Source organism: Centropristis striata, chromosome 1 (assembly GCF_030273125.1).
Source record: "Centropristis striata isolate RG_2023a ecotype Rhode Island chromosome 1, C.striata_1.0, whole genome shotgun sequence".
Taxonomy (NCBI): Eukaryota; Metazoa; Chordata; class Actinopteri; order Perciformes; family Serranidae; genus Centropristis; species Centropristis striata.
In genome coordinates this window covers 19,277,656-19,301,698 of record NC_081517.1, presented here as the reverse complement: position 1 = coordinate 19,301,698, position 24,043 = coordinate 19,277,656, and the positions used below count along the sequence as shown (strand labels likewise).

The following is a 24,043-nucleotide window of genomic DNA, read 5'->3' as shown; positions in this document are numbered from 1 at the left end:
CATTTACTTTCTTTTACAAATCCACTGTGTTTCATCTCTGAGCACTTTACCCTTTACATGTCTGCTGTAGAGCCACAAAGAGAATGGCATGGCAACAGTACATGGCTCTGACCTTACATTCCTGATTCTAACTGGCTTATTATTGCAGTTATACAGGAATTGAAGCTCAGTCTTCTGTTCCATCCAGGCTAATTCACTCTGAATGAGAGAGCCAGCTAAATGCCTCAAGTATAAAATGGAAAATGCTGGCCTGCAGTCAGGGAAAAAGCTGGTGGGTGGTGAGGTGTTGAAAGACAGCGTTCACATGTATTAATGTGAGGAGGCTGCCAGAGCCTTGGCTCCTCTGTGAGCAATCAATGGACTCACACCTGGAAAAGTATTCAAGGTTTAGATCATTAGTTATAATATTAACAAACACAAATCATCAGGTAAGTGATCAACAACAGGAAGGAATGAGTGAGATTTTGTGATCACTGCCTAAAATGAAAGAGTTTATAAATCAAATGACATCTGCAACGAATGATTATTTTCTGTTAGTCCACTTTGCTGAATAATCAATTAATAATTCATTAAAAAATGCCCATCAGAATGTCATAGAGCCCAAGGTGACAACTTTAAATTTGTCCAACCAACAGTCCAAAACCCAGAGATGTGAAATAAGCCGGAGAAATGCAGAAAATCCTCATATTTAAGAAGCTGGAACTAATGAATGTTTGGTGTTTTTGCTTGAGAAATAAAGTAAACATTAAAAAAAGAATGTCAGAAATGATGAATTTATTTTAGACTGACTAACCAATTAATGGAGTGTCCTGATCATTTCAGTGATTAATCAAACACGTGCTCTCTTAGATATAATTTGTTTTGACATTAGACAAGCTTTTTTAGGTGAGAGAGAGGAAAACTCTCGTTTTATTTTTAACTTTTTTAGTTTTGTCAGCAATCATAGAACTTGACTCTCCAGACTGAGATACGTGGACATGGTAACATTGCTACATAAACAGGATCAAAGCTTCCGAATTAAACAACAAAATAATTATAGTTATCCCCTTCAACGTGATCCATTTGAGCCTTTTCTGATGTCTCGATAACAAAACAGCACTGTTATCCAACAATTATTCATAGATCACTTTTGGATGTGCAACAGCTAGTTAGCTTTAAGGAACACATTTTGTGGCACTATAAGAAACCAACGTAGCAATACATCTGTCTGTTCCTGACGACATGAGTCATAACTCCCACGGCCACTGGTCCAGTAAACACTGGTTGCTCTTCTTATGAGGACAGTCTCATCAGACAGGTTGTAAACATGTCAACACACCATTTTATTTAAGGCTCAAACCTGAAGTAAGTTTTCTGCTACCAGCAGACAGCAGCTGTCTGAGAGTTCCTCAGCAGTTTAACTGATGTCGACTATATTGCCAGGTCTGTGATCAATCAAATATTGACAGGCATCCTTTATCTGCTCTCCAAATGTTCTTGTGGATCATTATCTATAGGGGAAACTGAAATCGCAGTGCATTCTGGAGCAGTGCCGTCAGAAAATGCTCTGTAACTATTGCATATGTCAATAAGCATTTGTTTGTAGGGATGCAGAGGCAAAAATCCACTTGTGATGTGGAGAAGTGAGCCCACTGGTAGTTCAAATTTTCCAGTTTCTAGTAGCACTTCTTTATGTAAAGAGCCCACGCTGAACAGACAGGTATGGGGGCTTTTTCTCTGAGTGAAGGGGATGGAACATAAGGCCGTGTGCTTCAAAATAAAGTATACACATACATACAATCTAGAAAAACTGAACAGCCTTTTTAAGCAAAATTACTGGGGATGCACAAAAATGGGAAATGTATATATTGGAAACTTTACATAATATCTAAATGATTATATATTATATTATAAGGTAAACATAGGTGGTTGTTTGTCCCTTTGCATCAGCCCTGTCTACAGTGTACCCCCCTCTCTCCCAATGTCAGCTAGGATTGGCTTCAGTCCCCAGCAACACCAATTTAAGATAAATGGTTACAGACAATGAATGGTGAATGAATTATATTTATATTACATATATTATTATATATCCTGGTAATGACATAATGGCCAATAAATTATCAGCCAATCTGCTTTTATTTACTTAACAAATGCAGCATCTACACACTCTGATACAGCAGATGGCGGTGGCTAGGTGTATTCCATTAAAATTTTGTCCTCTGGTGTGCATAAACTACACGTTATGATCGTCTTCTTAAAATACAAAAATGGGAAATGATCAGCTGTGAGAAGCAGGTAGTTATCTATATTGGCTGAAAACAATCCATATAGTGCATCCCTACTAACACATTTGTCATATTAATGTAAAAGGGGGCGATACATCAGTGTTGTGTTAACAACTGATGCACCATTTGGTTAAAAAAAAATCTAAATTAAAATCAGTAATTGCAGGTTTAATGTTGATAATAGGGTTGGACTGATGAACAATGCCATCGTCCATTGCGCTGGCTGACAGTCATCAACTATGATGATCTCAAAGCCCTCATCCCCCATCCACACCTATACCTGAGCATGTGTTTGTGGTGGCATTTATTAAATGCTTTAAAAGTAACAATTCTGATGTTTTAAATGATGCACAGACTGATGTCACGAGTGCAAACTAGTGCTGCCACATCAGTGATTCTGAAGTAGAAGACAATTTGTTCAAATGAATTCAAACAACAACTGACTTGTTTTTACAGTCTAAATGCACTAATTTCTGGTGATTTTCATATGATTTGAGTAGTTTGTGGTGACTTCCATCATGATGTTTCTGTGGCTGTATCCCAATGTCAAGGATCCTTCCTTGGTGGGATCCTTCCTTCGGAGTCTCTTCCTTCCAGAGGCGAGGCCAGAGTCCTTCCTATCACTGTGATAACACACAAATGGAACAGCCTTCAGAGTGTGCATCATCTCGTAACTGGACGTCCTGCTTAAATTCAGCGCCGCAATTTAAAAACCAGTTCACGACGTGGATGTGGCTTTGGCATCAGCACTCTGCCACATATTTGTGAAAATGGAAGAAGATGCTTCAAGGTTGAATCTCCAGGATTTAGCAAAAAAAAAAAAAGCCACAAAGTGGATTAAACCTACAGTACAGTACAAAAGAAAAAAATATATAAATAACAATAAGGGATAATAGTGGACTGTCGGTCTGTTAACACAATAAACAAATGTATAACTTTCTGAATGGCATAGCTTTGTAAGTTATGTGATAACAAATATTCAGTGTAAACTGAAAATATATTAAATTCATATTGCGCCGCCGGCGTCGCTGTTTCTTCGCTCCATTTTAAAATCTCCCGGTAGACTGGTGTGAGCAAGGCATTATGGGTAGTCGGGGCCCACGTAGGATACACACATGCATCCTTGGAATTTGGGCAGAAGAAGGACTCTGTCCTCTGGAGGATCTGGACATTGGGACAGTCCTTCAGCTAATGTCTATGACGTAGTATTCTTCAAATTCAGCCATTTGAGCATCCTTCCTTGACATTGGGATACAGCCACTGTGTCATATGCCAATTTGGTAAACATCGCCCAAGCCTCGTTGATAATACCTGCTCACACTTTGTTTCTTCAGTCAGACTCTGATGAAGAGCAGCTGTGTTGGAAATGTCACATAGGAGTTATAAATATTTGGACACTGGAGCCTTGCAGCTCTTTATTTCCTTCCTGATCTGCTCACTTTCACCTCACAACCTGCCCTTTTTGGTTTGGATGCACATGGATACTCCTCATACTTTACCTACTATATACTTTTCCTCCTCCCGCCACGAAAGGCAATGTAACTAATTTGACAGCAGTCTGCTTCCATCGGTGTTGGTGTTGTATTCAATTCTGTTTTCACTGTTTCACAGTTTGCTCCCTCTAAAGACTCTAAAGGCCAATCCTTTGCCCTCAACCTTTATTGGAAATGTGTTTAGCTCGCTGCATAGCTCTGCACCTTCATGTGTGGTGAGGGCAGAACTATTGGTAATATTTTCCTCACTGCACAGGAGTCACTACAGCTGCCTGCTGCAATCAAACACAGGGCTGTGGAAGTAAACACAAACAGGAAAGTTGTGGGCAGGAAAACAACAAGACACATTTCGCATTATATTTAGTAATTTGAGCCATTATTGTTCCAAAAATGTTGATTCTAGCTGCTTTAACTTGGTACTTGCACTTGTACAGTGATAGCTACTCTCAAAACAAGAACCAGTTTGTTATAAACCAGCTTGTCCTTTACTTTTGCAAAAGCAGTCAAATTTTAACACAAACAAAAGTTGCAAATCCTTTAAACCGACTGCCACTCAGCCCACTGGGTCTCATCTTCCTGACACGGAGCGGTGAGAGCAGCTCCGCCATTAAAAAAGGGAAGAAGAGAAGCATGTAGCGCTGACTGGAGTGTGGGCCTGTCAATCACCACTAACAGCTGCATTTGGCATTTCAGTCAGGTACAAAAGGTGTGTTTGGTGCCAAAGTACCTCAAGTCAGACAGGCATCCAGACAGTGTGCCTGAATAACGGTATTTCATCAGAGTAAAGTGGGAATAACAGGGAAGAGGAGGAGGAGGAGGAGGAGGGAGGTAAACATAGTTCAGATATGGAGCTGAATCCATGTTGTTAAGACTTTTAACAGAACGGCAACATACGTGTATCTTCAAGGTTCTCCTGCACCATCTGTTCTCTGGCTGGAGTGACTTCTTTACACACACACACACACACACACACACACACACACACACACACACACACACACACACACACAGTCTCACCACTCATAATGCCCTTCCAGATTCATTAGCATATAAATAACTCATACAAACACAAAAACACACACCAAGGCGAGGGTCCCATCACACAGATGCCTCTTGCAGTAGTGTTAAGAGGTGAATGTAGAATATTAGTGGGTATAAGCAGACTCTGGTGGTGTCCATTAGTGTATGTGTGTGTGTGTGTGTGTGTGTGTTGTTCCAAGCCTGATGAAAAGGCTTTTAGGCTAATTACATGAGAGGAGTGTGTTGCCGTCTAGATGAATTTTAATCTTGTGCTTACATCTCTCTCCACGTCTTCCTTGTACACGTAAATATTATGTGCATACACACACAGTGCTGGTTCAAAAGACTGCTGCTGCTGCTGGATTTCTAATTTAGGGAGTCATTTTAATAGAATAACTTGTTCTGATGTGTGTGTGTGTGTGTGTGTGTGTGTGTGTGTGTGTGTGTGTGTGTGCGCGTGCGTGCGTGTGTGCGTGCATGTGTGTGTGTGTGTGTGTGTGTGTGTGTGTGTTGTTCATCTTCCACAACACTATGACCGAGTAAATAAAAAACATGATGTTCTGAGCGTGACTTACACAGCATCCTCTTTGTTAGCAGCTGATACTTCGCTTATGGACCAGGCATTTCATTTAATGTCTCTCACTACCTGTTATTTTTTAACTCAGGGTCAAAATTAGATTTGTTTTAAGGACAGGCAGAACTTTGTTTTCAAATCTGATCTAACAGCGCCCTCTGTGCATGTGGAGTTAGAACTGCAACAGAACATCATTTGCAGTTGACTTTTTCTTTTTTTTAAATCTCTAAATTCAGTGGTACAAAGTCAAATCAGGTCGATTTAATTCATTTTGGCCCAAAATAATACATTTCGTTACGAAGTCTTTATGATCTGTACAATATAGACCTTTAATTTGGATGATGAAACAAACAAAAAAACCTTTTGACAGGTTTTTAAAAAACAGAAAGAAGATTCTTCCTGCAGGGTAAACAAACACAAATACTTCATAGCACTAAGACTTTTCATAAAATTGTGTTTGGAGTAAAAGATTGTGGATCAGAGAAGATGTGAGGCAGCCTGATTTTTGTACTACAAAGACCTTGAAACAGGACTGACAAAACATTACATTGTTACTGTATTTTATGAGATATTTGCGAAATTGAAAAGACTTTTGATGAGCCCGGGTTTGTTTGGTCACACTTAAAATGTGTGTTTAAAATGTGTTATTTGACTCCAAATTCCATTTAATGATTTTTCTTCAGGTGTGATGACTGTATTTTAGCATTCCAAGGATACATGCAACAAATTATTGAATTCTCAGTTTCTTTTTTCTCATCTTTTTCCAATCTAAGCAGCGTTTTTTGGCATGCAAATATTTAGTTATTTCTGAAATATTTTTCTCCCCCGTGCTTTCAGAAAACACTCAGCAGTCTTGGTGAGTTGGTTGTTTGTAACCTAGAATTTATTCTTTACAAAGAAGAGAGGAGTTGTACATTTAATATAAACTCTCAGGGATAAGAGAGGGACAGAAATTTGTTTTGCACACAAGGAAAACATAATCTGCCTTTTTTAATGTCACAGTAAGAAACGCTGTAAATAAAATTGGTGATGGCTGCATTTCATTAAGCTGTCAAATTGTGGTTATAAAGGATGATATGGGGGGACCATCTCCCATTAGTTTGACAAAAGTGTCCATTTTTTGAAGAAGAAAAAGGTTTCATTAAAAAGTAAAATTTGGAACAGCTTTTCAGAAATGTCTCCTAAAATTTTATGCTGTCAGCTTTAATTACAGCTGGCTTGATTAGAAAGCACTTAAAACCCACAAATCCTCCCCACTTTTGAAGAATTTAAAACTTTTTCATACTTTGTCATTAAATTACTGCATTAATCACACATTTGCTGTTTTCACAACCTTCAATTCATTATACATTTTTTCTGTTGTGGGTGTAATATATCAGTCTCTAATCAGGAAAACTGTGGTGATAAATTAAGAGGAAAAACTGGAATATTACTGTACTTTACTGTTTGACACATTGTACTTTAGGATATCCATTCTATGATACTTTATACTTAAAACGTTTTTTGACATTCTGCATGACTAGTACTTTTACTTTTGATACTTTAAGTACAATTTGTTGGTAATACCTCTTATCTCTACTTTTACTTTTTTTTTTTTTCATTATTCATAACTGACTTGTAAAGGAGTATTTTTAGACGACTTTTCTTCTTTTACTGAACCTTCCTCTTATGTTGTGGGTCAAATTGACCCATTTCAAAGTTTGAAAACAATATTTAAAAAAAATATATTTTTTTTCATAAAAAATAAAAAATAAAATTATAAAATACAATTTTAAAAAATCATTGTCATGTTAAACCATTGTATTTTATATTAAGGTCTTTCCAGTGTACATAAAAATATAAACATGTATTTTTTTAGAAAGAAAAGAGTGAATTACACTCATTGAACCATGATCTTTGAGAGGTAAAGAACAGCATTGCATTAAATATTGATTGAAATGGTTAGTATTGAAGTTATTAATGAAATATAAACAATGTTTATTGGGATATTTTCATTTCTGACACTTTTGGATAATAACACATGCCTCAGGTTAATTGCTGTTCCTGAAAAAATTAATAAAAGGGGAGGGTTAAGTAAACATTAGAAGTACTTCTTTTACCACTATATAGTATAACTCCAAAACCCATCTGTATTGATTTTTAATTGCTGAATAATTGATATTCAGAGATTATGTTCCCTCTGACTTTGATGACATCTGCTCTTCTGGCTTTAGCAACAACTGAGCATCTTTTTGGATGCAATGAATACCTCCACAACTCTGCAAAAAAAATACCAGTTTAATATGAAATTACTAAACTGAGATGATGTGCTGTAGAAGTAAAATGCAAAATAAAAACTGCAAACATGTTCTGATTTCCTCTGGAGTTAGAGGAACTGATATGCAGAGTAGTTTGCATTGCTTAACATCAAATGAACCTCACTACTCACAACTTTCCACCTCCATGTCCGCGGATTCATCCAGCTGGCCGGCTTCTCCTGGGTCCACTTCCTTTGGCTCGCAGTCACCATCTTGGTAACAGCAGACAGTTGGTGGGCAGAAAGGAGTCTGCTGGAGTACTCGAGGTCTGCGGACCCAACTGGCGTTTGTGAGGCAGATTATTCTTGTAGTGAAGCTGGCCGTGGAAACAGCCTGGATCCTGTGGGCTGATTAGTTTCTCTGGCAGCGAGGCTGTGAAGCAGAGGGTCTCCTGTTGCCTTGGCTGAGTGAGGAGCTTAAGTTTCCCAGGGACACGGACTGGTCTGTGCAGGCATGGATGCTTTGGCTTGTCTGGCTGTTTGACAGAGAAGAGGAGAAAGTGTGGGGACATTGTGCTGATGAAAAGAGGACACAGGTTGAGGATTCAGCCTGGAGAGAAACCAACTTTCAGTCTAAGCTGACCTTCTATTCTTTTGTTTAACCTTTATTTTACTAAGTTTCACTGCATGGTCCTTTTGCAATACCTTGATCACACTCCTGAAAACTACCAGTACATTTGCTCAAGTACTGTACTAAAGTACAAATTTGAGGTACTTTACTTGAGAATTTTCTTTCTATGCCACTTTCTGCTTCTACTTCACTACATCTCAATCTCATCTCTCATCTCATTATACTTTTTAACTCCACTACATTCCTCTGACATAACTGTAGTTACTAGTTACTTTAAAACTTTACATTTTTGCGCAAAAACAAAAGAAGAACTTGTAAAATCTATTTAAAGTGCTCTCTAGGGTTCCCTAAAATATGGAAAACATGCTCTTGAGGATGCCCTTCCAAGAAATTAAGGAAACATGATGAAATAGGTTGGCCTGAAAATTAATCATGAAGCAGTGCCAGTAATGCTGCCCTGCATGCAAGACCTTTCTGCACACTGATGATCCACTGCATGCATTTCTTACAAAATGCATACATCAGAATACGGTACTTTTATTTTTACAAAACAATGGTGTAGAAAAAGGCCAAAATATATACTCACCGGCCACTTTATTAGCTTGCAAGGTGTACCTAATGAAATGGCCAGTGTCGTCTTCTGCTTTAAGATTGGAAGTGTAGAACGTTCAGAGATGGTCTTTTGCATACTTTGGTTGTAACGAATGGTTATTTGACTTACTGTAGCCTTTCTATCATCTCAAACCACTCTGGTCATTCTCCTCTGACCTCTGGCATCAACAAGGCATTTTGGCCCAGAGAACTGCCGCTCACTGGATATTTTCTCTATTTCTGACCATTCTCTGTAAACCCTGGAGATGGTTGTGTGTGAAAATCCCAGTAGATCATCAGTTTGTGAAACACTCTGACTAGCCCGTCCGGCAAAGTCACTTAAATCACCTTTCTTCCCCCTTTCAATGCTCGCTTTGAACTTCAGCAGCTCGTCTCCACCATGTCTGCATACCTAAAAGCATTGAGTTGCTGCCATGTGATTGGCTGATTAGACGTTTGCATTGAGGAGCAGTTGAACAGGTGTACCTAATAAAGTGGCTGGTGAAAGTATGTTGGAAAAAGGAAGCTTAAAAGCAATTCCATAACAAAAGTAAATGTTTTTAATGGTTCAAATAGTGCACATAAGAGCAATTCTTTCAGTGGATCAAACATAAAAATGGTTAAAAACTAAGTCCACACTTGAGGGCTATGTGGACTTTTATAAAAACACAATGGCAAGACGCCTTAATCAATATCTGTTAAGTGCATTTTTCTGTCTGAGCCATAACTATATGTGGTTTAATAGACGGATAAATAAACAGAAAACAGTTTCTAGCCTCCAACAAACTGGAACACATGGCTGAAGTAAAAGCAAATGAAACATTTGATCACAATGCTTTGACCAAAAATCCATTCTGAGGATTACAAGATGAATTAGAGCTTTAGAGGTTCAAAGTTCAGAAACATAATGAGGTGCAGCTTCAGATAAAATACCTTTAAGGCCATAAATACAACACTTTATTGTCCAATATATCTTTTGCAGAGTGTCTCCGGTTGTGGTAAAATACGGTTGCTGCAGGAACTTTAAGCTTGCATAGCAATCCTTAATGCTTCATTTCAATGTTCTGTCATCTAGAGTGACCATTTTTCTTTCTTAGTGGTTGTTGGAGTGAACATTTTGTCTTTGACCCGGCCTGCTTCAGCAACTGGCAGCAGTTTCACACCACAGACAGATACTTCACGCCACACACTTATTTAATCAATATTTCTTTGCAGAAAGAAACTTCATAGAAATGTTGTTGGATATATTTGCACAGAATAACACATATCTTAAGGTATTGTTATTGGGGATGGGAAGGGAGGGTCTGTTTCACATAAAAAATGAAAAATAAAAACAAATAAGACTCTCTACAGTGATATTAACACACATGTATTTGATCCCTTAAATATTGAAACTGCAAAACCCTTCCTCCAAATAAATCAAAATAAAGCTCTTATAGGCAGAAAAAAATATGTTTCCCTACAGGTAATTATGCATTTAATCGGTATTTATTTAGGATTCATGTGTATCACTTTGCTCATTTGAAAACCATCATAGCCTTGACCTTTGACCTTTACTGTCAGCCTTAAAGAAATTGTGTAATGAGAAATTTTATGAATGGGTGTGTACTTGCAGCTGTACTGTCATGTGTATTTACTTGTTTGAAGCACTTTGTTCATTTTATTATATCATTATATGTGGTAAATTGAAGCATTTATTGATAGTTTGTTGATTTCATTGTGTTGTAAAAGGATCAGTAGCTGCATTTTAATCATGTTTAAATCTTTTATTTGGACCTTGTTTTCATGATTAGGCCCTAATGTTTTATTTGGACCCCTTTTAATGTTTGGACCTCAGGGAGATTATAATCATTATTTTATTTATTTAGCACTTTTCAAGCTTAAGCACAAAGTGCTTTTCAGATTAAAAGATTTAGATTAGCAACTGTTGTGACAGAAGCTAATGGCGATCCAAAGCCTAAACAAACAAACTAATAAAAAAAATACCACCTCCACTCATCTGATCAGTGAAAAATAGCTTTAATAGACTAATAGGTCAAACTCACTTTGCTGCTCACTCCAGTTAAGGTGCTATCAGGTTGCTGCAGAGCTGTTATGGTGAATTTATCACCTCCAGGACAAATTTGGCCTGTGATGGGTGGCCTGCCGACTATTCTCTAACTCAAAATGGGAAGAAATTAAATCACACTGGGATATTTTTATACTTTGAATATAAATAAAGTGCCAGGGTGTGAAAAAGCAGTGCCAAGCGCCAAACAGAAGTCTTAATATGCAATTTATTTTGTCCCTGGATTATGTTTGTGATTTATGTTTATTAATTATTCCAATACTTATGTCAAGATTGCATGTGGAAGAGGTCCCAGCTAAGTTTAGGTTTGTATAAACTTTTCATCAATGAATAACTATGTAACTAAAATGCAGCTGCAGCTTTTAAAAGAAGTAAAATATTTTGTTATTTTGTCATACAGGTTTAGTGTCCTGGTGCAAAGTTAGTTTAGGTGATAAGCTGAATTTGAAGAAGAAGAAAAAATATTTCAAAGAAAGTGTTATGGGCCTTTCATTTGAAATATTATTAATGTTTGTCTGGCTCCTGTCGTTTTGCAAAAGCAGAGGTGGCAAAAGTATTCAGATCTCTTACTTAATTGAAATTACAAACACCACACTGTGAAATTACTCCTGTACAAGTAAAAGTCTTGCAATTTAAACCTTACTCAAGTAAAAGTATCAGCGTCAAAATATATTAAAGTATCAAAAGTATAAGTACTCGTTATATATTCCAAATACATTATTGATTTATTATTATTATTGATGCATTTATGTAAGCAGCATTTTAATTCAATAATTTCAATGGAGGGCTCATTTTAACTACTCAATATACTGTTAAGAGATTTAATTTAAACATAATGTCTTGTCACTTTAAATGTATCATGTTTTTATGTTAAATCCATAGACTGTATATAAATAATGGATGTAGTGACTGTGACGTCACCCATTGGTTTGTGGCCCGTTGGAAGCATACTGATGGCGAAATTTCATATTCATAAATGTAAATTTGCTCGAAGAAAACCATCTTTTGTTGCCTTTCACAATGAGCTCAGGCAGTACATCACTTCCCTTAAATTCTCCAACAACCAAAAAGCAATTAATACTTTTGATATTTGTGAACTATTAAATATATTACTGTAAGCGCCAAGGAAAGGGTCAAAGTTATGTGACCAAACGTCCTTTTTAATATCTAATATTCCTGGTTTGCCTTCTTGCTTAGACCCAGAGGTTGCCACCTGGTAAAATCTCGATCTGAAAAGTAACTAAAGCTGTCAGCTAAATGTAGTGGAGTTAAAAGTTCAATATTACCTCAAAACTGTAGTGAAGTAAAAGTATAAAGTTACATAAAATGGAAATAACAACCCTTTGATGCACAACATGGGTCTAAAGTGACCCAACTAAGTTTTTATATTCTATATCTTTGCAATTAATTAATTTCATCATTTAGTATTGCAGGTTTTTCAACATTTTTGACCCATGTTGTGCATTAGAAGGTGTTTATATGTTGTGCATCAAAGGGTCACCAATTTAAAACCTGACAAAGAAGACACACATACTAACTATCCTATTTTGTTAAATTGGTGTTTTTCCAATAGAAATTATTATTTGGTGGCTCTAATAAGTCTCAAATGTTAAAATATGTGATTTTCCAATGTAATCTGGTGGTTTTAACAACTATTTTAAAGTTAAACCTTAAAAATAAGACAAACATAGTTATATATACTCAAATTGTTAATTTAGTATATCACTTTTTGTATAACTACGCTTCTAATGCACAAGGTCAAGGACAAAAACTATTTTTCTTCATAAAGTATGAAAGGAAAAAGGATATAATGATCTGATAATCTGTTGTATTAAAAAAAAAACATATTCAAACACACAGCCAGCATGAAATAACATGGGAAATTAATGCAGGTCATTTTTTACCCATGTTATGCATTAGAAGGTGTTTATATGGTTGTAGTTTTTTTTTAACCATTTATTTAATGAAATTTTCAAACAAAGTACCACATTTCAGAATCAGTACAATTAACATTAGGTACACATAATGTTACATTACACACTGACTTTTAGGCTATTTACCCAAACATTGAGTGAATTCCAGAATCAAGCTCTATTTCAATTCTGACCATGTACGTCACCTATAGGAGCAGCTCTGTTATGTAAAAAGGTTGCAAATCCTCCCCAACATTTATCAAAGACTGATGTTTTTTTCCTAAGATTAAACATAGGTGTTTATATGCTAATGTGTTATGTTATATGTAAAGTGCTTGAGTAAATGTACTTAGTTACTTTCCACCACTGTGCTAAAGCGACCCCAGGCCCCAGGCAGAGCAAGTTGAGTCACCCTGCCGTCCCTCCCTCTTTTGTCCGTGGGCGCCCCCTGTCGGTGGTCTCCGGCAGAGCCTCGGCGCCCTCCCGGTCACTGTGTCCGTCCCCCCGCCGCCCGGAGGAGCTGCTCTCCGCTGCCCAAGTTCACACACCGCTGGCTGTGTGTGTGTGAGAGAGTGGATAGGCTGTCCCCGTGTGTGTGTCTTCTTACTATTGTTTTTCTCCCGGATGGACAAACCGACTTCAGATCAACTTTAGATCTTTTTACTTTTCAGACCAGGACGGACCAAAGACGATTTTGAAACTTTAAAAAAAATCTTTTGAACATTTTCCGGCTTTGTTTCCTTTTGTTATCCGGACTGATTTGTGTTGATGGCGCGGTCTACCCAACATGGACACGGGTTGTCTGCCGGTGGGAGACTAGACAACGGCTTCACCCTTTAATCCTAAATGTAGACTTTATTTAATTATCCGCTGAAATCGTGTTATTTATCCACTGGATGTAACCGGACTGGGTCATTTTCACCCCAGAGGTCACATCCTATAATGAACATTTTCCCACTGGAGTTTCGGTGAACTTTTCCCACGACTCGCCATGTCGGGAGTGGTCCGCACCCTGAGCCGCTGCCTGCTCCCGGCCGAGGCCAGTCGGGACCCTGGCAGCAGCAAGGAGGGCAGCCGGGAGAGGGACGCGGCGCAGGAGCGGGAGGCGCGGCGCAGGAGCCGGGAGATAGACGCGATGCTCGCCCGGGAGAGGAGAGCCGTCCGCCGGCTGGTGAAGATCCTCCTGCTCGGGGCCGGAGAGAGCGGAAAGTCCACATTCCTCAAACAGATGCGCATCATTAACGGGCAAGAGTTTGATAAAAAGGCACTTCTGGATTTCCGGGACACTATCTATGAGAATATACTGAAGGTAAGAACAAGGTTTCATGGGAAATAAATAGCCTGGGGCCTTCAGGCAAACTTGACAGTCCAAAGTTTAAACCACCACATTTATAATCTGTGTTCTCTGCTGCTGATTTTGGCTTTTTGTTTTTCTTTCAAATTGATATTTTGTTTGCTGAGAGGTCTCTTTCAGTAGGCCTGTATAACCTATGAGGCCAGGTTAAATAAGTACATTTAAACTCAAGGATGTGGGAGAAACTAACATTCAGGAGATCAGAGCTTAAAGATTTAAGAGTTTTCCTCGACTAAAGAAATTCCTAGTTGGGTAACACTCATAAGATTCAATGAATAGTTAATTTGTAAAACTGATTATCTGCACAGAGCATCATCATCACAAGCACCACTATAAATCTTGTGTTTACCACGGATGTGCTCATAAGTTTCTTGGAAATAAGTAATTTAGCATGACAGAAGCATTAAAAAATGACTAATGGACTAAACAAATCTTAGTGGACTCGGACCAAATGGACCAATTAGTCAACTAATCAGTTAAAGATTGGTAGCCCTAGAAAGATTAGTCTATTAATCTATTAGTCACAGATATATGTTGATGGGACCTGAGATGTTAGTCTATTTATTGATTGATTAATAGGTTAAGTCTTAAGTTTCCAGGAAACGTCAAAAATCAATTCTTCCATCCTCCAAAATATAGAGATTTGGTGCTTTTCTTTATCTTTATTGATGCGACCTGAATATATATATATTTGGGTTTTGGACTCAAGCTAAAAAAATGATGGAAATTTTTTAATATTTCTGACAATTTTATGGATGCATTGTTGATTAAGCAGATAAATCAGTAGTAGAACTAATCATTATTTGCAGTACTTTATTCCACAGTTGAGGCTCACAGACACACTCACTCAAACACACACTCGCACGTGCACGCACAGACGCACACACACACACACATAGAGGTTTGTTGACATAGTACATATTTTTATCCTGAAGTGTGCTGCTGTCCCTTTGTTTGCTGTCATGGCTGGGCCTCCTTCACCAGCTAACAATACCAGACTATTCCTGAGGGATGAGCACATCCGCCCTGAGTGCCACACAGCCCAGACGAGGATGATAAGAGCCTGCACTGCTACACAGCCCAGGCAGTGTACAACAATACCCTCCCCTGAACACCCGCATACAGTGGCGGTGCTGTCTCGGGCCACACTACCAACAGGACCCCCTCCTCCTCCTCACCGCCGCTTAACCTCCTGAAAAACACACAATGTAGGATGTGTAGGGCGGCATAGGAGAGGCAAAAACAGCAAGAAATCACATGATTTCAGTAAGAATTGCAATACAACATGAATGTTGTGCGTTTTTGACAATAAAGGGCGTCTTCTCCAACACAGCATGATACTACATGCCTGTAATCTCTTGACCCACCCTGTCGCTATTTACAATATTACTATTAGGGTGGAAGTAATAGTTATTTTAATTAACAGTTAATCTCTTGATTAATTTCAAAATTACTCCAATACTCATTTAGTCTATAAAATGTCAGAAAATGGTGGCAGACGTTCAAAGTCAAGTCTTCTAATTACTTATTTGGCCCAGTCTGCAGTCCAAAACCACAAAGTATTCAGTTTATATTCAAATACTGATTACTGATTAATTGGGCAATTATTTTCTTGACTAATTGATTCTTGTTTCTCCCAGGGCTGTCATGAAATTAGATATTCGCTTCACATTTATCGTGAGGAATCAACAAAGTTAACAATATAAAATGTATCTTTCATCTCCATTCTGGTAAATAAAAACACTTTGTTTTTTTTTGTCTAAGTCGTCACATCAAGATTTCTTTAGTTGTAAAGCAGTTTTTTATGCTTTTTTCATGCCAAATGACTGATTTAAAAACGTATGTGCACATGTATGGTAAACACAAGATTTAAAGTGGTGCTTTTGCATAACTCTTTGTGGAGAAACTCAGTTTTACACATCTTTTAATTAAATCACAAGCATTTATTCAACAAAATTGTTTGAGTCGTCTAAGAATAAAAGTGTAGGGAGGCGGGGAGAGAGACCAAGTTATCGTTTTAGCACTAATAGGAAAAATATCAAATAAATAATGTCATGAAACATCAACACTTGATTGGTCACCAAGAGCAGAAAATACAGGAATCAGTGGTAAACAACTGCACAAACACATGCAATTATAATGGTTACAAAATGTACCATTAGTGCATATTTCCAGGTATTTCATGACACCATATACCGGATATGATTCACTGAGTTAAACTGAGGATGGTTGGTGTATTTAGTGGGATATTACCTGAACAGTTGCGTGTGGATCAGCCTCACCTGCGGGTGCAGAGGCCCCCTCCCTTCATGGGAACCCGATGATAGAGAAAGAGACCAATGTGGGAAGTTAAGTAGGGATAAAACTGAAAGTCGAAACCAAGGTGTGCGGCACAATTAGGCTTATAAACATAAATAACACGGGGGTGGAGTTCAGGTGTGGTCCTGCTCCTTAAATCTCAGTAATCATACTTTACTAAGGGATAAATCTCTGGTCTAATCCCTGTCAAGGTGGATTTATTGATTTTTCTCAGGAATTAAAAAAACTGCTGGTAACTCTGTCAAGCCTTGTGAATCAAGTCAGTGTGCAAACTATACCACAACTTTCAGGGATGCTCGCTTTTAGGCAGATTTACAGCTGCAAGCATGCAGGCCGACACCTGCTTCATGTCAGTTAATCTGATATGTGATAATCAGACCAAATTAAGCCTCCACATGGCAGGGGGGTCACAAACAGAGATCACAGTGTGAGACAATATGGCCAACTGAAGCAGGGCACGGTATACTGTGCAAATTGATGTAGGTTATTTGTAGTTTACCTGCTCAAATAAGCATCAAATAGGATAACAGTCCACAGTATAAACACACAACTGAATGAACGTTAGGTCAAAAACAGAGCACAGCAGTCTGCCTTCAAGGGGTTGAGTTCTCATCCACAGGTTAAAGCTCCTCGACACATACAGATGAGCACAATTATTACAAAATAAAACATGCAGGCCTGTATATATGACCCTCCTGTTATGTTTGTTTCTCAAGAACAGCAAAAATGATTGTGGGTCAATTTGACCCAACACATGTTTAATTATCCAAAAGTGTCAAAAACTAAAAAATCCCAATAAACATTGTTTATATTTTTCTTAAAAACTCCATTACTAACCATCTCAATCAATATTTAGTGCAATGGTGTTCTTTACCTCTCACACAGCAGGTTCAATGAGGATAATTCACTCTTTTTTCATAAAAAAATGCATGTTAAAACTTTTAATTTAATATAAATAATATTTTTTTTTTAATTTAATGTACATTAGGAAGACCTACATATAAAATATAATAGTTTTACATGACATTGATTTTTTATTTTTTTATTTTTATGAAAACATTTTGTTCGCTATTTATTTGTATTTTTTTAAACTTTGAAATAGGTCAATTTCACCCACAACATAACAGGAGGGTTAAGTGAATTAGCGATTAGGTGCATCAATAATAGCAGGATTTTACCTGAGATCCATGGTGGTGAAGATAGAGAAAAATAGAAATGCATAGCAAAAAATATCGTCAGAATTTCTGAAATTCCACAAACTATGTTTTTAAGGAAGCTCATGTCTTCTTAAGAGGATCCAAGCTCCCCTTGGCCTCCCTGTGGGTCACATCCTGCGGACCAACTCAGCATTTTTCTAAACTGTAAAGTTGTAAACTAAACTGGGGTCACGACTAGAATTTAAAATAAAGCTCTGTAGCTTTCGGCACTGTTTGTCCTGATAGAATTGCACGGATTAAAGAGGTTAATTACTACTTTAAGCGTGTTTGTTGCAGCGGGGCATAGGGAGGAGGTTACCTGCCTTCAGCTGTATTTTTGGACAGTTTTTGATGTCTACTGTACAGAGGGGAACAGATTGTGGGGGGCTCCGTGTGAGAGGAGGAGGGCAGCACAGTTTGTGGAGCGGACAACATGACTTCGGAACGGAGCTACTTTGTAATTACACAATAGTGATAAATGAAACAGAGATTTTTTCAGTCCCAGCCAGCTGCCACCGTTGGCGACTGCTAATAATATCACTGAGGACGTCATGGCTGTGAGGATACAAGCCTTCAGTTCATAGTTCAGGTTTTTATGTTTTTCTATCCCCCTGTGGTGAGATACTACTGAAGGCCAGTGGCACACAAGAACCGTCTCTCCAGCTTTCTTTTTTAATCCTTCACGCAAATATTTCTGCAACTTTTCATGTGAACATCCAAATGCGGCCTTACGTCCCTTTTGATTAGCTAAACTATGTTTTGTCGCTAGTCCTGTCCACAGCAGTACATTACTTACAGTCATGGAAAAAAACATATTATTGATAATAACCAAAATCATTATAAAGAAAACCATGAAAATGTCTAGATATCAGCTCTTACATTAAACTCTTTTGAGCTATTTTTGTTGTTTTCACTATATTTGTCCAAACAAATTTAATTTATACTACTACTATTATATACTGTATTATTATTATTATTATTATTATTATATACTGTCTAGTCACTATAGCATTGTTACCATCATATCATCAGTATAATTACCGTCATCTTGCCAACCTACCAACTGATCTTCTTTTTTTAACTTCTGAAGTGTCCTTGTTCTATTCTGTGTTTTTTTCTATTGTTGTTTGATTTGATACAAACCACTTCTTTTCTCGTACAGACAGGCTTTTACAGACAGAGTCTTTATCTTTTAAACGACACAGTCCATATAGACGTGTCCTTCAGAGAGGACCTACAGCCTCACAGAGACCAAAACAAATGTAGCGTTCGTGTTCCCTTATCAGCTCGTAAAAGTCAAAATTTTCCATGTTTATGACCAGTGAGTCATCCTCACACAGCAAAGTTTAAATGCCAGTGGTGAACTAGGATTAAGGTTAATTACACTTGAGTTTACAATTGTGAAACTGGTTAAGAGTCCACTAGGATAAAGGCAAAGGCATCTTTATAACGCCCATTTATCTTTAAAGCAGCATATCTAGAAAGAGAAAAAAAGAAGAAAAAGGACAGTTTTAAGCATGACTTCCATTATTTACAGTTTTTCCATAAGTGCAAAAGCTGAAGGGACATGACGTGGACATGTGATAGTTCCTGACTATGTAAGTGGACGAGGATCCCCTGATAATAAGATAATAAAAAAACTCAGCTCACATTACATCATGGGAAGGAAGATACTCCCAATTTAGGTAACAGTTTGGAGCAGTCTTTGAAACAGGTCAAGTTGTTGTGTTTTTTCAGCATTTTTGCCTTTGTTTGACAGTGTAGGGTAGAGAGTGGAAATGGTGGAGAGAAAACAACAAAGGTCAATGTACAGCTCAGGACGGGGGCAGCAGTAGAGATGTGAATCAGCAGAGGCCCCACGATACTTGAGTCACCATACGATATTATTGATTAACTGCATTTTGTGTCCACAAAATTAAATTAAATCAAGAATTGTTTTGTCAAATAAGAGAAAATTCTCAGTCTATTCATCTCACTTCAGTCTCCACAATGAGAGTCAAACCCACAGACTGACCAACAAAGTATTCAGTCAAACTGAACTCAACTGATATCAAACATGTATGGACGACAACAACTGCAGCATTTTATCAAACTTTCCTCAACTTTAAGCTTCACTGCTCTGAATTTTGTTGAATGAAACATAAAAAAGCCGTACTTTGCAGCGTTATTTCAACAACATCCTGACACGATATCCTGACACACATGGTGTCTATAGATTCTTTAGATCTTCTAGTTTCATATGATACCAGTCTATCTCCAGTATATTCCTTATAGTGAGCCTGCTACAGATTCCACCGGAAAACAAAAAAGACGGGCGAAAATACTGCCGGCCCCCCAGCCGTCCGAAGGCTAAATATCCATACTTGGCGGCCATGAATCGATGTTCCCATGTGATACTATGCTGTATCATTTTTTTCCCCCATCTCTAGGCAGCAGTAAAACATATTATAGCCACCAAAAATTAATATCAGTTTAAGTGTATGTTATATTAGAGTAATGATCAGATGACTGTCTCTTCAAAGCCACCAGACTCCATTGACAAACACAGTCATTTAATCAAGCTAAAGAAGGTCTTCTGCCTCCATAAAGTTTGTTTTTTTGTGTTATTGTGTGACTTTGGCGAATCCGAACTAGACCTTTAAAACATCAAAGTCACACGATTACACAAACCAACTAACTGATGGCAGAAGTCGACCAACATCTTGTGTGTTCTGCGAGACTAAATGATTTTTTTTGTCAAAGGAGTCTGGTGGCTTTGAAGCGAGTGAAGATACAAGCTTCAGTTCCCCATCAGACAGTCTGTCTGACAGCAAGATAAAGGGATGAAAGTTTTGTAAATAGAGCTTAAACTTAAACTAATATGGGCTAAACTATGTTTTACCGCTAGTCCTGTCCACAGCAGTACATTACTTACAGTCATGGAAAAAATTATATTATTGATAATAACCAAAATCATTATCAAGAAAACCATGGAAATGTCTAGATATCAGCTCTTAAATTAAACTCTTATGAGCTATTTTTGTTGTTTTCACTATATTTGTCCAAACAAATATACATTTAGTTGTACCAGGCATTTAATTTATACTACTACTATTATATACTGTACTATTATTATTATTATTATTATTATTATTATTATATACTGTCTAGTCACTATGGCATTGTTACCATCATATCATCAGTATAATTACCATCATCTTGCCAACCTACCAACTGATCTTCTTTTTTTAACTTCTTAAGTGTCCTTGTTCTATTCTGTGTTTTTTTTTCTATTGTTGTTTTTATTTATTTATTCTACCTTAGTATTTTATTCTATTGTATTTTATTTTACTTGAATACCGGACTGCTGTGACAACCGAATTTCCCTTCGGGGATGAATAAAGTAATCTATCTATCTATCTATCTATCTATCTATCTATCTATCTATCTATCTATCTATCTATCTATCTATCTATCAATCTATCTATCTATCTATCTATCCATCCATCCATCCATCCATCCATCCATCCATCCATCCATCTATCTATCTATCTATCTATCTATCTATCTGTCTATCTTAAATGAACAAGAAATTGAAGAAAACAATGGTCTAATATTTTTTTTCATGACTGTAGCTTTATGTTGATAATTCTGCATGAAATCCCTCATTCAACTCCACTTAAAAAAATCCAAACTATCCCAAGGTGGACAAACAGGAAGGGAGACACTCCAGGCTGTGGAGTATCGTGCTACCAATACACAGATTTGTAAGTTGATCAGGTTCAGGTTGGCTCATAGACAGACAACATGTTTATAATGATGAGTGGATGTGACTCAAAGCTCACTCACAGTGACTCGCTGTTAGTTCTTTTGCTGCCAACAAGCTGCCGTTCGACCTGCATGTGTGTCAGATTATGATAACACACATGTCTCTGTGTCAGTCTTACTCATTCCTACTTATAAAAACATAAATCAGCACTGAAAAGAAAAGTTTTAAATGAAGGATCAGACTTAAACACACACCAGTTAGTCACAAAGGAGCATCACAGTCAGACACACAAGTTCACACAACACACACACATATTAGCTGTATTAGTCTACAAACTGTCACATCCTTCTTTTAAGTTGTTGTTTTTGCCTTTTTCACACCCACACACACCTCCTGTCACACACGCTACTGATCTACTGTATCTTACGAGGGGGGAATCTCTCTTTGAACTTCATGTCTTCCAGATTTTTTCCTTGGTTCTTTTTTTTTTTTTTAAAGGATTTTCCTCGTCTTTGTAGGTTGAGCTGGGTTGGCAGCTGTTCATGTTGTGGGCCTGTAAAGCCTCATTAAATGCGATATTGAGCTGTACAAATAAACTTGACCAGACTTGACGATTGCACAGGGGGTTAGGTGGTCATGACTCATTGACACACACAAACACACACATACACTCACATCCTTTAACCTACTTTGACCTTTGAAGCGCCTCGCAGTTCACTGATACTGTTTGCTGGCGAGTCCTCTGTTGATTCAATCAATAAATAAAGCAAACAGTTGTTAATAATACAGAACATTTTGAACTTTGAGATGCTTTGGGAGTCAATTTTTAAGCCATAAAAAATAAGCAAAGAGAAGATAAAATGTTAAGGAAAAACAAGCAACAAAATGGACAAAATAAATATTAGTCACAAATAAAACTGTCACGATGACTACTTAAGTTGGAATACATATTTTTCCTCGAAATAATTGCCTTAAATGATGTTGTTCTCATTTAAAAGCAGTTTATGTCACTTATATAATGATAAGAGTGCAGATCTCCCTCAGACGTTGAAATTTTCCTGCATAGCATAGCTCTGATAGAACCAGACTCAGAAAACAAGCATTTTAAAAGTTTTTTGCCTGGTCTTGTGGACAGAACTGATAAAGTATGAATTCAGTCTTTTTTTGTTGTTGTTTTAAATCTGCATCATGGTGTAGTTATGTCTGTCTGTTTAGACTCTAAGGCTGGAGATATACTTGCTGTTAACTTCCTGTTTGCATGCATGTGATGCATCTGTTTGAATCATTATCGCCTGAAATTAACGCTACGCTTCTGCAAGAAGCAATATACACATGAACAGTCAGGACAGTGTAGAAGTAGTAATCACTGTTTTCATTGAGTGCTTGATTTAACGGCCTTTCATGTCATCTACAAGGCCCTGCTGTCACTTTTTCTGCCGTGATCTCTGATTTAACAATACAGCAGCGACAGTCTAGAAGCTTCTATCTAGTATCTCTAAATATAGCAACATGCTGGATTGTTGCCATGTTTGTTATTTACATCCTGCAAATCCGGTACTTCTATATGGTCTAATTTCTCAGGTGCGCCCCCTAGTGAAAACCTCCAGTAACACGTTGTACACAGACAACAACAGCGTTCACAATGCAGCTGGTTTTGTACGATACCACATGATTAAAAAGCAAGTATATCTCCAGCTTAATCGTCTAATATTGCTGTGGATGGGTTAACATTTGAGTTAATGGACAGCCTGGTGCGTCTCGTAAACATGCCAAAGTACGTTACGCAAGTATAATTTATGAGGTACATTATTTGAGTATTTCCATTTTATGTAACTTTATACTTCTACTTCACTACATTTTAAAGGTAAATATTGTATTTATTACTCCACTACATTTAACTGACAGCTTTAGTTACTTTTCAGGTCCAGATTCAACATAAAACATGATAATTTAAAGTAATTAGACATTAATTATACATAACGGTATAGCAAGTAGTTAAAATGAGCCCTGCTTTGAGAAAATTAAAATGCTGCTTATATAAATGCATCAATAATAATAATACAATAACATATTTGGAATATATAGAACAATCTGCATAACAAGAACTTTTACTTTTAATACTTTAAGTACATTTTGATGCTGATGCTTGATGCTTTTACAGTGTGGTATTAGTACTTTTACTTAAGTAAGAGATCTGAATACCTTTTCCACCACAGCTGATTTGTAAATGTGTCCATCCTTAATTCCTGTTGTATGAAATACCAATATGCTTTTTGCTGTCCCAACTTTTTATATGTTGCTCTTGATGGCATCTAAAGGCCGAGTATTGGCTGCAACCTGGCAGACGTTACTGTCGACCCCTGCTCAATACGTCTATAACATAATGACGGGTCTAACTGTCATGTAAAAAAGACCAAACTTGCTGCCAGACAAATCATTAGATGCTTAATTGGAGCAATAAAAATGAATGGATTCATAAAAAGTGCAATAAAAATATACTGTACAGAAAAGTAGACAGATAAAAACATTGACTCTGTGTTGGTTAGTTTGATCACTCAGTAGGAGACCTCCCACACGGATCAGTCCACATGGTTCTCTTCAGAAAACCACACATGCATATGTTTGACTGTGTGTGT

General features: G+C 37.4%; 1 protein-coding gene across 1 annotated transcript in view; it reads left to right on the top strand.

Moving 5' to 3' along the window:
* Positions 1–13,353: 13,353 nt before the first annotated feature.
* The window catches only part of gna12a (guanine nucleotide binding protein (G protein) alpha 12a), a 31,181-nt gene continuing 20,491 nt past the window's right edge, over positions 13,354–24,043 (top strand). Inside the window, exon 1 of the mRNA XM_059333921.1 lies at positions 13,354–14,099. Within this exon, the coding sequence (XP_059189904.1) occupies positions 13,782–14,099 (318 nt within the window). The 5' untranslated portion in view covers positions 13,354–13,781. The remainder of the gene's footprint in view (positions 14,100–24,043) is intronic.